General features: G+C 38.3%; 1 protein-coding gene across 1 annotated transcript in view; it reads right to left on the minus strand.

Annotated features, from left to right (window-relative positions):
• The window catches only part of COG5 (component of oligomeric golgi complex 5), a 187900-nt gene extending 173819 nt beyond the window's left edge, over nucleotides 1-14081 (minus strand). Inside the window, exons 1-6 of the mRNA XM_009636074.2 lie at nucleotides 14078-14081; nucleotides 13596-13735; nucleotides 12573-12630; nucleotides 9376-9430; nucleotides 9206-9275; nucleotides 4420-4540 (exon numbers count right to left, since the gene is read on the minus strand). Of these exons, the coding sequence (XP_009634369.1) occupies nucleotides 4420-4540; nucleotides 9206-9275; nucleotides 9376-9430; nucleotides 12573-12630; nucleotides 13596-13735; nucleotides 14078-14081 (448 nt within the window). The remainder of the gene's footprint in view (nucleotides 1-4419; nucleotides 4541-9205; nucleotides 9276-9375; nucleotides 9431-12572; nucleotides 12631-13595; nucleotides 13736-14077) is intronic.
• Nucleotides 14082-14383: the final 302 nt, after the last annotated feature.

Here is a 14383-nt window from a genome sequence, read left to right on the forward strand (position 1 = left end):
ACATACTGGCTATATCCAGGCTTTTTCTTGATATCACAACACATCTTGTTTACCTTAGGAAGGCATTAAGTCCAGTTTTTTCCTAGCCTCCACAAGAGAATTTTTCAGGCCCAAGACCACTGCCACCTTTGTGCAGATGTCACCAGTTCTGGAGTGTACTTTAGAAGACAGGGCTACCAGAACCTACATTATGCCTGCTGCAAAGAGGCCTTCCAGGCATAGCCAAAAAACTTCTTTCAAATTACATTTCACCCAGTATCATGCATATCCTCACTAATTTCAGTTTTCTCCATCCAAGCTGCACTTCTTTACAAGTATCATCAAAATTGGGCTTTATTTCCGTGTATTTCCCTTAAGTCTTCTGTTGTTAAGCCTAAATAACTGCCATGTGTAAGTTTTGCTCCCTCTTTATAAAGAACACAATATGTATGTAGGGTTTTCTCCATTTTAGCTAGACTTCCATAACTGACAATATTTTTTCCTTTTCTCTAAAAGTAAGGTCATAGTCCTATCTTTCCCCATCCTCTCTTCTCATAAGTTACATGTAAGGTAGTATCATCCTGGAGCAACATCTATATTGAAGACACCCAAACCCATATTTCAATAGACTCCTTTCCCTTAATTTTATGGCTGCACAGCTTAGTCACAGACTAACTCTGAGCTTACAAAAGAGCAAAATTACAGCTGCTGTGAGAGCCTACCTACAAGCATTATATGCTCACAAGGTCATTCAAGTAAATAAATTCACTTGCTGTGAAATAAATTACAATACAACCATATAGAGAGACTAGGAGTTTATTATAATTAAAAGAATTCTAGGCATTTATATGAATAATGATGACATCAGTTATAGGTATTTAACAAGCAAGAGATACAAATCCTTTGTTGTCCAGTTAGCTCTATAACTGATAGATTAATTAATGACCTGTCCACAGCCAAACTAGCCATTCACTGCACAACTAAGAATTCTTTCATCTTCATCTCATCAGTTACTGGCCACTGTTACTGACAGCAATTTCTGCATACCCATATAGAAGACAGCAGATTTCTTAATACCTGCGGAATTTCTTCTGTGAAAGGGAACTGTATATAGTGTACCATTTTCTTGTCACGTTCTATTGTTTCAACTTGATTAAGAATGTTTATTTTTCACTTTATAAAATATTTGTATTAAAGTATCACCAAGAAGCACAATCAGGGCATGTAATTCACTGCATTAGGCACTGTCTGACATCTGATTGTGCCACTTGCTTTACCTATCCGTATGCTGAGTTGGATTGTAGAATATGAAGAGTTGTCACTAGAGAAGCAGCTAATAGCTTATTCAATGGACTATCTCAGCTCTGTTTCTACTTTGCTAGAGAACCCAAAGAAGCGTGTTGGTTGGTGGAGGAGTTTCAGAAGAAAGTTTGGGGTATTTATACATATATACACACACACAAATCACAGTTAATCTCTACAATTTACATAGGGCATTCAGTTTTTCTTCTTACTGTGCCAAAGTGGGAAGATAATTTCAAAGAATGTTACAGTCCAACACAGAGGAATTTTAGATCTACTTTAAGCTAAAGTAGAGATCTCACTGAAAACATTACCAAATGGTTTCAGAGTAAAGTTCCTAACATCATCCACTGAAGCTGGAGATCTGCAGACTACCAGCAACTTAACGAAGTGTCCAATTAAAAAACCCCTTCTCATTAAAAGTTATTGTTTCTTGTAGTTCCTCTGATTGACCCATATTCCAATCTAATCCAAGATTTTATATTTTTTATCATAGCTTTTCCCATCACTGCAAAGACACATCTAAGTAAAAGCTGCAAGTGAACTAACATAGACTTGCTGAGGAAATATATGTTGAATACATACACCTAAATGGGCACACACATTTGTGTCCCCCAAACATACACACAGAGTATAGCAGTACATAAAAACAAGTAGCCAATTATCCCAAGATTCCACCCAGAATAACCTATAAGCAATAGAAAGTATATTATACCATAGAAAGTGCAAAGCTTTCACGGTAGTATCACAGTGCTGCTGATTTCAACAAAGTAGAAATGATATTGCACCACACGTACAACAGAAAGGTAGCAAACAATGGGAAAAAAATTTTCCTGAATGGGAGCCAGAAGGAATATTCAGAAATACCTGGCTAAAACCACAAATTACTAGTCATCTTGGCCATGATCCCCAATTCAAAAGCAAGCCTCCATGACACAGAGCTCCCTATCCAATGCCAGGCTTTCACACCACTCATGTCTACCACCCATTTACTACCATCAGACGTTGTAGTACTTCCCAAGCCCTCCCAAAACTTTTGTATCTCACCACCAAATAACCAGTGCTCAGTGTCTGTTCCCCATGCTTCCCACCCTCCCAACACACCGGGCGCTATATCACATTTCCCATCTTTCTGAAGCACAGCATTTCCACAACCTCACGCCCAGTCACCACAGCCATTACTGCTCTCCTACTCCATGCCACCACCACCTCCACCCTACAGACCTCCCACACATCCCAATGCTTTCCAAGGCAAGAAGCACAGCACAGCGCTTCCCCAGCCATAGCCCAAAATCCAGCCTCCCTGCAACACACGACCTTCCCACCAACTCCCACGGTGTACCCCGAAACATGTTGACTCCAGCCACTGTGCACTTCCCTCTCCTCTGAACAGAGCTACCCCATAGCTGCGTTAGCCACGCTGCCCCATACCACCTCACCACGCAGGAGAGATGCCTCCAGTCCACCACACCGGCTGCTCCCCAGTGGGGTATTCCCATCCCCCCGGGTGCTGGGAGCCACAGTCAGCTGGGAGGCAATAAGAATTCAGACCAGCCAAGGCAGGCAGCAGAGGATAACGAAGAGCAGAGAGCCAAAAGATGAGGGAGGGATGCAGATGGAGAAGTAAGAGAGAAGAAAGAGATACCAGGAAAAGAGAGGGGGAAGAGAAATGACAGTAGACAAGGGATTTTACCTGGCCATAAACCATCCAGAATTAAGGATTAAATTAAGGACCACAAGCCTTGGTTCCCCCCTATGGACTGCAAGATGAAACTCAAAAGGACTTCCTAAGGAAACATGTTTCCCTTCATCTTTAACAATAATAATTACTCAGACTTTTCTAAGCTTCAGGAAAACACCAAGTACTTGAAAACAAGAAATGCAAAAGACTGTGACACTTTAACAGAAGAAAGTGGAAGCTCTTTTTTAAACTGGTGAAAGGAAAAAGCAATAAAAGGCTTTTTTTTTTTTAAAGAAAGAAATCCTAAAAACGACACAAGATAAACATCTCAGATCTTACTATTAAATTGTATTAATTATTTTAATAGAATCTGGCATTCAGATTAATCCCACAAGACTTGTAATTCAGGTAGTTAAAAGCCAGTATTACTTTATATATCCTGAAGATGTGAGGGGAGACCAAAATGGAAAGAAAATAAAAAATTAGAAAAAACCAGAAAATTAGAAAAAATATTCTAGCTTAGAATGCCACAATTGCTTAAATGCTTCAGTCAAACTGATATAATTAAATAAATATAAAAACTTTCCATTTGCAACACAGCATCTGCTAATTATAAGACTAAGTCATTGTCTAATAATCTTTTGATTACACAGTATAAAAAAAGCAGTAGTGACAAATATGCACAATAAACCTCAGGATGATTCTGGATGTGTGATAGTTCAGCCCTCCTACAACCTATTTTTGGAAGCCAAAATTTGAATACCATTAAACCAAAGGAGAAACAGCTGACAAGATACCATATACAACACCAATGACTGATCTCCAAGACTAATGGGATGTTCCTCACTGCATCCTGCAGCACAGTGTGGAAGTTCCCAAGCTACATCAAGTACAAAAAACAATCTAGCAACGTAACACGAGCTTCATGAGAACTGTTTCATCATACAAAATACAGGGTAAATTAGTCACTGCAGCAGAATGCTTCCAGTATCTGCATTAGGTTAGGTACCTGTGTAACATATCACATACGGCTTTTGCAAAGGTCACAGGGCCAATAATTTTCTTTTAGGATGTAAACTGTAATTCAAACTATGCCTTATTGCAGTGCAACGTCTTCCAAAAGCTAAATATATATCTGCTGCCTCTGAAGGCATTTTATACAAACCCAAACCAAAAAGAAATTAATTGCTTCACAAAAAAAAAGTCACCCAAAACCCACAAGTTATTATCACAGAATTTTCATGTTATTAAATATCTTTATCTACAAAAGTCATATGAAAAAATTGAAGGTACTAATGAGTTCTGTCCCTACCATTTCTCAACTCAAATCAGGAAGTAGACAGCAATAACTATAGTAAAAAGTTTTGGGGTGTTCTTTGTTTTTTAAGTCAAATGCTAGTGTGAGTCATACAAGTGCAAGCTAAAAATGCCTCTAAAAGTAACTAAGAAAGACTCACCAAGTTCATTGAGACTCTGGGCAGCTTTTGTTATCTCTCTGCTTCCTCCTTGCAGTTGTCCTTGAAGTCTCTTACTGAGATACAAGATGCGTATTATCCTCCGCAGCAAGTCACAGGCAGCCTGCAGAGAAATTGCAGCATTAGCGGATATTATCAGCACATTTTGATCACATACTATTAGGACTCAAATATGGAAATACTTTAAGCAAAAAAGGAAATATGAATGTGAATAAAAACAAGGAACTTCAGAACACTGAAATCCCTTTTTTTCAGGATTTTTTAACATGATTTCATGGAATATAGACCAATACTTTCAAAAGCTGGTAATTACACCCATGGGGCTACTGAGATTTTGCTGTCATTACTAGTAAAAGAAAAGGAAACTCAGAACCCTATGACAGAGATGTGTTCTATTTCTAACTAGAAGTGAGCTTTTTTTTTTTACATTATGCATCTCCTCAATATTCCTCCTGTTGTAAGCTGCAAACATAGTAGTTTCATAATTCTTCATTCAACTAAGATCTTGAAACAGGTTCTCCTTCTGCACAGTGAATAATAGAGACAGAGAAACAGTAAGAATTACATCAAGTGTAGAGTTCCTCTAGGGCTGGATTGGGTCAGTGGGGCTAGGAGGTACACACTACAGGAGAAGCAACATTCTGGAGTGGGTAACATCTAATTCAGAAATGCAATTCAGGAGAAGGTAAAAAAGTATGTGGATCTCAGTACAGTCACAGGTACAGTTCAACATCTGCAATTGGATTAACAAGAGAGGTAAATGAGAAATTCGGAACAAGTAAGACGCAGTTGTTCTGAGGTATTTTCAGTGGACTACGCAACTTGTCAGTTTCTTCCTTATGCCAGCACAAACCAATGAAAACACAAATATTTACAGTTTAATTTTATTAAACATTGAGAGAGAACAAAAAGGAAAAATTATCAAAAGCCCCGCTGAGGCAAATCACTGAAAGCACAATTACTCTTGCTGCTTTTGGCTCTGTATCACATAGTCTGAAGTGCAAGTTTCCTAAGCATTCTGAGACAACTTAACCACATGATTTCTATTACCATTAGTGAGAACCAAGTGGGGCTTATCCTACTTTGAGAGATTAACATATTAGGTTTTATTAATTCATTTCTTTAATTAGAAAAATCTTGATCCACATATCACTTTCATATCTGTGAACTAAGTTTCTGCAAGATGAATCAAAAATAGCTTTTCATATAGTGCAGTGTGCTTTGCTAAATAAGAGGGCACAATATTACTACTTTGTTTTCAAATTTAATTACTCTCTAATCCAACTGTGTACCTCTGGCTAATGTTTTTCCCTAGGAATTCAACTTCAGTTATCTTCCGACCATCTTTTACTTTACATGCCAAAAGATTATTGCTTTTTCATTTGATTGTTGCTCATTATCTCCTATCCCAAGAAATAATCTTTTAAAAGGACAATCAAACAGAATAAGAGATGGGAAAAGTTACATTTAGATACAAGACCAAAAAAAAGTTTTAACTTCTGGCCCTGTGAATTAGAAGAAGGAGAAAAATCCAAAGACATGGAGGACACGCTCCTAACTTCACAGTGATTGCTACTGCATTGCATTGTGCCCTTGACAAAGGTTCTGTTTCACCCAAGTATTTCCATTTACATGAATTGTTCAATTTAATAAAACTCCCCGTCACTATGTAAGAATGCAATATATGAGGACTGTGTAATAGAAATAAAAAACTTTATCTACTAGTGGAGTCATTCACAGATGCTAGATCCTCTAACCTGACCACTTGCATAGCAGAAGTTTGAATTAATTCAGGAAACATTCCCTTCCTGAGTTGATATAGTACGCTTTTCTAAAGGAGATACTTTCATCCAAGAAGGAATGAATTCCACTTTCCAAGCAAGAAGTAATTTCGAAAAGGCCACTGCCCTGAGGTTAGTCGCAGTGGTTTTAGTAAAATTAAAAATAAAACCCGATTTTTCTGGAGATGACATGTTAGTTACCTCCTGAAATTTAACGCAACATCTCAACACTAACAGACATTATCACTACAATTAGAGGAATCAAATAGCCTCTTACTTCTAATCTCAAGTTAATTTTAAGAAATTATTGAAAGAAGACTTGATTATAAAGGGAGGACCACTTGAGAATGTGCCAGTGCATAGCTCATATATGCAATTGCATATATCTGCTAGCTCATAATGTAATTGAATGTACAGATAACAGAAGCCTGAAGAAAGATGAGACAGTCCACTATCTTCAGACTACATTTACTATTTAGTTATGATGAAATCTGCTACTGGTGAATATTTTAAAAAGAGAACAACTTTAAAATACATAATTTTTTTTTTCAAAGGTTTGAAAAATTTGGCTCTTATAAAGGATTTTTAAACACTGAGATATCTGAAATTAAGAGAACATGTACCAACACTTGGTAAAATACTGCTGCACAGAAAATAACCCTCTGAAAGACAAACTCTGTCTACAGATTTCAGCTATTAACTATTCCCACTTAGCTTGTGATCTACTATGAGAAGACTCAGAAGAGGACAGTATCATTTAAAGTAGGAAGTAAGCTTTGTGAGTCTGCTGTTCCCTTGGGATGACATGAAGCTCTAAGAACAGAACCAGACATAATATACACAAGCACACAGCAGAGATTTAGAATTCAGGACTAGATTTGAAGTTTGACAATGAATTTGCAGTGAGAATGTTTATGAAAAAGCCAGACTATATTAAAAACAATTAAGGACAGCAAAATCCAGCTTTATGCAAGCCAAATATTCCTTCAGTTTGTGAGCAGTCCCACAGCAATCAATGGAGAAGCACTGAAATAATACTATCATGAGTACAAGAGGCCCTTAAACACCACACAGTTCAGGAAAACATACCTGCCAACCCTACAGATTTTGAGAGAGCAACCTCTTTTATCAGTCATCTACCTTTTTCCACTTATTCTACCAACTGCACATCAAGTGATAAAATGAGCAAGTTTGAAAGTGTCCCATGCCATGAGTCGCATTTGGGAGCAATTTCATGTCACAAGCCCTGCCACCGCCAGGAAGTGGATTGTTTGCTGTGCTGTTGCCCTTTCTTCCTGAACAAACAAGGCAGCCAGGTTAAGAGACACAACAGCAGTGCATCCTGGGGAGGCAGGGGGGAGTTGAGATTTCAAAGGCCAATTGACTCAACTCTGCTTAAGTCCAGCTTCATATCATAATTCAGGTGTCCTGACCCTCAACTCCTCCCAACAGCATACTGCAACATAAAGCACTCCCAATAGAAGAAATGACAGCAGCTCTTGTGCCAAGGATGAACTCTCACTGGCAAGAGAAGCTGAATCATTGTTCCTCTTTCTACACTGAGATAAGTAAGTGGATTTGGATGCAGCAGGCTTCCCTTACCCTGCACCTCTGTTTTCTGACTTACAGCCAAGAAAAGCCAGATATTACAAATGCCCTGGCACAGGCTGAGTAATGCTGACCCTGGATGCATGCTGCTTTCACACCACAGGAAAATCCATGTAATGCTGCTACAGCAAAGAGGACACAAAGATCAACCAAGAAACATTTCCTAAGTTTAGGGACTCATTCTTCTCAGACATCCTTCTGCACTTTGACTTTGTGTGAGGTCAGGGAAGAAATGGTCCTTAGCCCCAATTCCCACAACTCTTTCCACAGCTGCAACATACATATGAGAAGAAATAAAATCTGCACCTAACCTGCCACATGGAAGTCATAAAAGTTTTGCCCAGTGGCATAAACAGTAACAGCTGGAGCTGAAAAGAACAGGAGAAGCAGCTGGACAAACTGGCTGAACAGAGTGTTAAGAGCTTGCTGCTGAACTTCACTGCTACTGAAAGTAATGTCAAAAATAGTAGAAGTTCAGCTGAGAGACTAGTGCAGCTGCTCCACCAGACTAGAAACTGCATGACAGTTTGCAGCTTCATCTACTCTGCTGTACAACAGCAGTCACCTGCAGATGGCAATCTACTTGAGCATATATCCACAGCTCAAATTTCAGCTACTAAAAGGTAAGTTCCTAGTTCTGCAAAGCTAAGGTAAACTTGTGAAGACAAGTAGTTCAAACAGTAACTCATTAAACACTTGTGGATTTGGAGTTGTGCTGCTTTTCAAACCATAAACTGAATAGAATGCAGTTACATGACTGAAGATCTACGGAATAGTTTTCAACAATTATAAAATTAACAATGTTAGTGTTTGATGCTCATCTCGCCATCACTGCAATAAGCTCTCTCCCACTGCTATCCTCTAACAGAGATCTACATTCTCCTGTAGACTCCACTTATATTCAAAAGGCAGGGACAATTATGTACCTTATAAAACTTCAGAACCACAATTGGATTCATAAGTTGCATCTTGACTATTTTGAAAGAATTAAATTCTCAAACTCTTTACTAAGCTGCAGCCAAGCATGCATTAACTTAGAGGAGAAAAGCATCTTCTACGCAATGGCACCATAACATTAAACACCAAAATTACACAAGCAGTAATAAGAATTTAATTAATCTGTACTCAGACAACCCTTCCCTCTTCCCTCTATCTCTACAAAACCTCACTTCACTAGCACAAAGGTCCGTCTCCCACTTCGCAATGCGAAGCACTTCCCAGTAGCTCATGAAGAGACACAAAAACACTGATTGTCATTAAGAAATACTTACAACAAAGTCCAGGCTACTGGAGTATGAAAATCTCACCCACGCCTGACATCTGGGAAACAATAGATGTTCAAAAAGATTTTTTTTAAATATGTTTTTAACACAACTTACTTGAAGTTTTGCTAGCTGAGCTGTGCGAGACACTATTTTGTTGTAGGGGTCAACAATTTTCACTCTAATTCTAAAAACAAGAAGAGAAATTTATTTATGGCAGTATTAATAAATAACATGATAGAAGAGTTAAGAATTGATACTTCCTAACCACATAATGAATGGCATACCTATCAACAGTACTCTGTAGAGCACCAATCCTAGTCTGCATCATTTGGAGGACACCTGCAAAACAAAGCATATTTTTTACATGGAACACTTGTCAATTATAGAAAGAACTATTTGTCAAATCGCAGTAACTACTGCAGACTACTTCAGCATAAAAAAGAAACCGTTTCCCCCTTTACAGCAAAGCATTCAAACAGACTGAAATGAATAAAGTGCAGCATATTTGAAATAAACTGAGCAGGTAATAGGTCACTTCTGAACGTTATGGAAAATTTATTGGTGGAGAGTACAAACCTACAGAAGAAATATCACTCTAAAATTCATCATATGTTAAGTTTCAAGTACTATTTAGAGCATGTTGCTTTCTAAGAGAATGATGATCAGGAATGCTGTTCAAAGGCATATAACCTGCTACTAATATCTGATCATGATATACAAAAATGGCACTACCTTTTTAACACTTTATTTAACACAGTGACTAGACAGCTCAGAGAAACCAACAGACAAAGAGGACTGAGAAGATAACCAATTCTATTTCAAGGTTTTCTTCCTGTGCATAAGCATCTTTAGCAAAAAGTAAGGTATCAATGTCATTGTGAGGTCATCTAATTTAGATTACAAACAGAGCAAACTGCCCTAATCATGTTTATTCCAGATTAGTTTGGCAAAGCAGCACAAAGAAAGCCCACAAGCATGTTTGTTCTTTTTTTTTTTGTTGTTAAATTGCAAATAAAGTAGGCAAGGGTAGCAGTCATTTTTGCAATATGGAATCAGCCTGCTGAGAATTTAATTAAGTTACGCAAACCCAGGCCTATGAAATTATTTTTGTTCCAGTTATTGTTAGCATTCTCAAACATACTATATTTTTTTAAAGCCCTATTTACAAGCATGTCACCATTAAATTGGATAAAACTCCGATGTGATACAGTAAGATGGAAGATATACATAACTGCTGCTAATAGTTTTATTCAGCTTGTCCTGTACTGGGACTGTACCTCACATATTTTGTATAAATATGCCAGCTCCCATCTTCTCCATATTTCATAATTATTAACTTGGCTTAGTGACAGGCTCAGGAGTTCTCTGACATTTATACATGGAATGGTAGGCATGCAATTCTCACACATCAGAGGATGAAGATATGAGATAGAGTAAAAAGTTGGCAAAACAGGTTTAATTTTCTACTCTACATTACAATAATGGGGGAGAGGCAGTAGCATGACATTGCTGCATCTATGATTGTGACATTGCTATAAAGCATACAGCAGCCCTCTTGCCAGAAGGCGGAATTAGGATGGGTGAAAAGGCAATCTACCCTCTCCATCTGCTGCGTAAGATTTAGGGTGATAGTATTTAGCCCCTCTTGAGCTAACAGGTAGCTCAAGATATCTACTGAGCTACTTATAGACAGAAGAGTATGCATACCAGATCAGTGTACCATTAGAAAAGTGTGCAGACCTAAAAAAGAAAGGACTCTACGAGCTGGGTATATAAATTTGAAACATTTAATGAGATTCACTTCCACACGTCCAAATGATTGTGCATGCTGTGAATTAGCTCCATAATCTTCATGTGCTGACTTGCTTCATAAACATACCAAGAGCTATGCGTTTCTAACTTAATAACTGAAATTTCTATTGATATCCATCTTTTCTTTTTCTTATGAATTTTGACTCAGTGCTTCTTCTACAGTGACCATATATCACATGTAGTACAAGCAGGGAAGAGATAAGAAAGTTTTGCAAAAGTTAAAACATCATCTTTGTGTGCATAGACTTTTGACTTTCTGGCAACTGCAAGCTGAATTTCCTACTGATGTCTCCAGTATGAACTACTTTTCACAATTAGAACCTCTGCATACTTCTCCTTCCTCCCCCCCCCGAAAAAGCCTCTTTAAGAGCAGAACCCTAAGTAAGTGGAGAAGTTTCAAGAAACTTGAAGTGAATTAGATTTTATTTCTACTTTGGGTTATTAGCTGTAAAACACATGTTATTTACCACAGCTATGTTATAGAAATGTCTTATAACTGAGTAGTTTTTTTGAAGTACTTCATTCTTTCCTCAGAGCAATTTTAGGAAGGAATGCCTTCAGAAACAACCATGATGTCAGAAAACACAATTCCACTGAGCACAAATTGCTGAAGATCGTGACTGGGAGGTATTTATCAATCACAAGATTGACTACAGATTCCTCTAGACTTCTTAATTGGAGGATGAACACAGATTCCAGTCCTCCTATGCTTAATTTTCTAACTGTTTAAAAAGCTATTCGGGAGCTAGATTATAAATAGGCATTTATTTATTTTTATAGCTACATGCAAATGCCAACAAGTAAATACTGTATCCAATAAGTTCCAAAGACTAAGGAGATACTATAACTGTCAGTAACCAGAAACTCTCTGATTATGCCAAAACATGGAAGCAGAAGGAACAAAGATAAATTACTTAGCAAGTTACAAAATGGAAGGGGAAAAGGGGATATGAATGGATCCCACAGTATATGCAAACTAGCATGTTATAGAGGTAAATACCTTTCTGCACAAAAAAAACCAAAAACCATATGAAGTTCTCAGCAAGTGACAAAGAACAGAATGGCAAGTCTAATGAACTCCTGGCACAAGAACAATATACTGCAATCATTTTTCTATACAGATTCAATGGTTCCTAAGCAAGGCCTTTGAAAGTCAGCAGTTTATATTAAAATCCAGCTCCCAAACAGTGGAATAACACAAAGGCATGTATTTAAATTAGTAGCCACTTACTACGAAACAAATACCTCAATGCAGTTAAGATTACGTGTTAAAGACTCTCTGGTTAAGATTTGCAAACTATGCAACAACATATGCATATGCAACATGCATAAACTCGGTACTTACGGCAACAGATATCAGCTAATGTTGCAACAAAATTAGGCTTATTCAGAAAAATATATTAAAAGGTCAAAAAGACTTGATTGCTAAAGTTGCTCATTATCAAAATATGTTTTCCTAAGAAGCAGTTACTCCAGAGAAGTACCAGCCAAATTTTCTCCCTGGAGCTCCATCTACTGACATCAAAAAAAGCTGCCGCATGTTATTCCTCAGAAGATCCACAGCCTTAATATTAGGGGCCAAAGTGGCAGTGAATGACGTTCCCTGCACAGGTATTAAAAGCTCTTCCTCCATTGTAAGAAGCAGCAAGCATAATATAATGGTACTTACCTTCCAGGGATTCAATTCCAGTTGCTTGGGCCAACAGGTCTTCATGTCTTGCAACAACCTTAAAAAAAACAGAACAGAAAAATCAACACAGAAAAATGGAGATGTATGTCTGAAAGGAATAACAATATATCATCATCATCATCCCTATATCAGGCAGACACAGGAAAAAGCAGCCACACCTTAAAGAGGAAAGGGTTTTCAGAACACATTTTAATTCACAAAAGCAGCAAGCTCAGAACAAGAAGAGGGTCAGAAACGCAGCAAAGCTGACAATTAAAGCCAGCAGAGCAACCACATTTCAACATACCTTCATATATAATAAGAATTGCAAATGTAAGCTTATTAATCACACAGTAGTATATTCACATTTTTAATATTTTCTTTTCTACTTATGACATTTAGAAACTAGTTCCCAAAGAATTTACCAATTGGGGCAGGGAGGAAGCAGGTGTTGAAACTACACACAAACGTAGCATGTGCTCTCACTGCAAGGTCCACCGTGGATTTGTGGTGTCTGCATAGATTTTACCAAAACACCTTCTACAATCCAAACTCAAAAGCCTTTCTGAAGGTGTGGAGGTGTGTTAACATAGGTTATATCTGCCCAGTTAAAGGTAAGCCTGAGAGCCTAGGCTACTCTCCAGCACAGGATGAAAGGATGCAAGTTAAATCACTCCCTATCTTCTCACAATTGTCATTCCAATACACAGGCCAGTGTTCCTGATAGCTGACATGATCATTTGGAAAGAGTCAGGGAACATCCTTACAAGGGAGAGTGGCACTTCCACGTATACAGAGACGGGCTGCAGAAACTTGAAAACAAAGCAGTACATGGCTTCTCGGTAAGAGTATTGAGCAGGCTTGACTGAGTTAAGTATGAGACTCACTACTAGCCTTGCTGCAAGTTGTACCTTTAGTTACTATAATTTCAGCAATTTCAGAAGCAACAAGGTCATAAGATTACTGTGCTCTTGACTAGTTTATGTCAACCACCCCAGAAAAATGAGTATGCTTTAAACTTACTTGTAAATGAAGCTCTTTATCCAACTGACTAATACCTTGGGCAAGTTTTGCTAGTTGCTCAGCTATCACAGCCTGATGGATAGACTGGGAGGTGTAAGCTTTCACATCAAAGTCTTCTCTGAAGAAGTCAGCATAACATTCTGAAAAAAGATTTAGGTTTTATCTTCATGCTTCAGAACAGTTAAATAGTATTTATGGACCTAAAGTGTACAGTTCTCTGACCTTCAATTTCTCCAAACGCAGCAGCATGTTCTCTACCTCACATAATACAAATGGGACACTTATTTGAGAAGAGACCACAATCAAGAGGTGATTGTGGTCAACGTGATGACTGGGGGGAAGGGACAGGGTGTAAATGGTGAAAGACACACATGGTCCTTTATTCCCCACAGCCTTTTCTTGAGTAGAATACACTAAAAAGTATCGATAACTTCTTCTTCAAACTTTACAGTGTAACCAGGGTGAGGCTTTTGAGGTTGTACCCATAATCAAACACAGACCAGTCACCTCCAAATCGCTGGGGATCGAAGTGGCATGAGACACCGCTTCATGAAGTCATACCAGCCTCTTACAACGGTATTGGTTTATAAAATACTAAATTAAGAAATGAAACTGCAACGACGTTTTTGGATCAAGCAAGACCCGAGTTTCCAGACAGCACACCCTAATGCGACCGAGCACCTTCCCCTCTCCCTTCAGTGCCCCCTTAGGAGCAAGCGACCGCAGGTGACCACGCCGGTCCCTCTGCCAGCAGCGGCGGTCTCCCCCCGAGCAGGGGGACGCTCCCC

The sequence above is a fragment of the Egretta garzetta genome, unplaced genomic scaffold, assembly GCF_000687185.1.
Source record: "Egretta garzetta isolate BGI_Z169 unplaced genomic scaffold, ASM68718v1 scaffold33, whole genome shotgun sequence".
In the NCBI taxonomy this organism is placed as follows: Eukaryota; Metazoa; Chordata; class Aves; order Pelecaniformes; family Ardeidae; genus Egretta; species Egretta garzetta.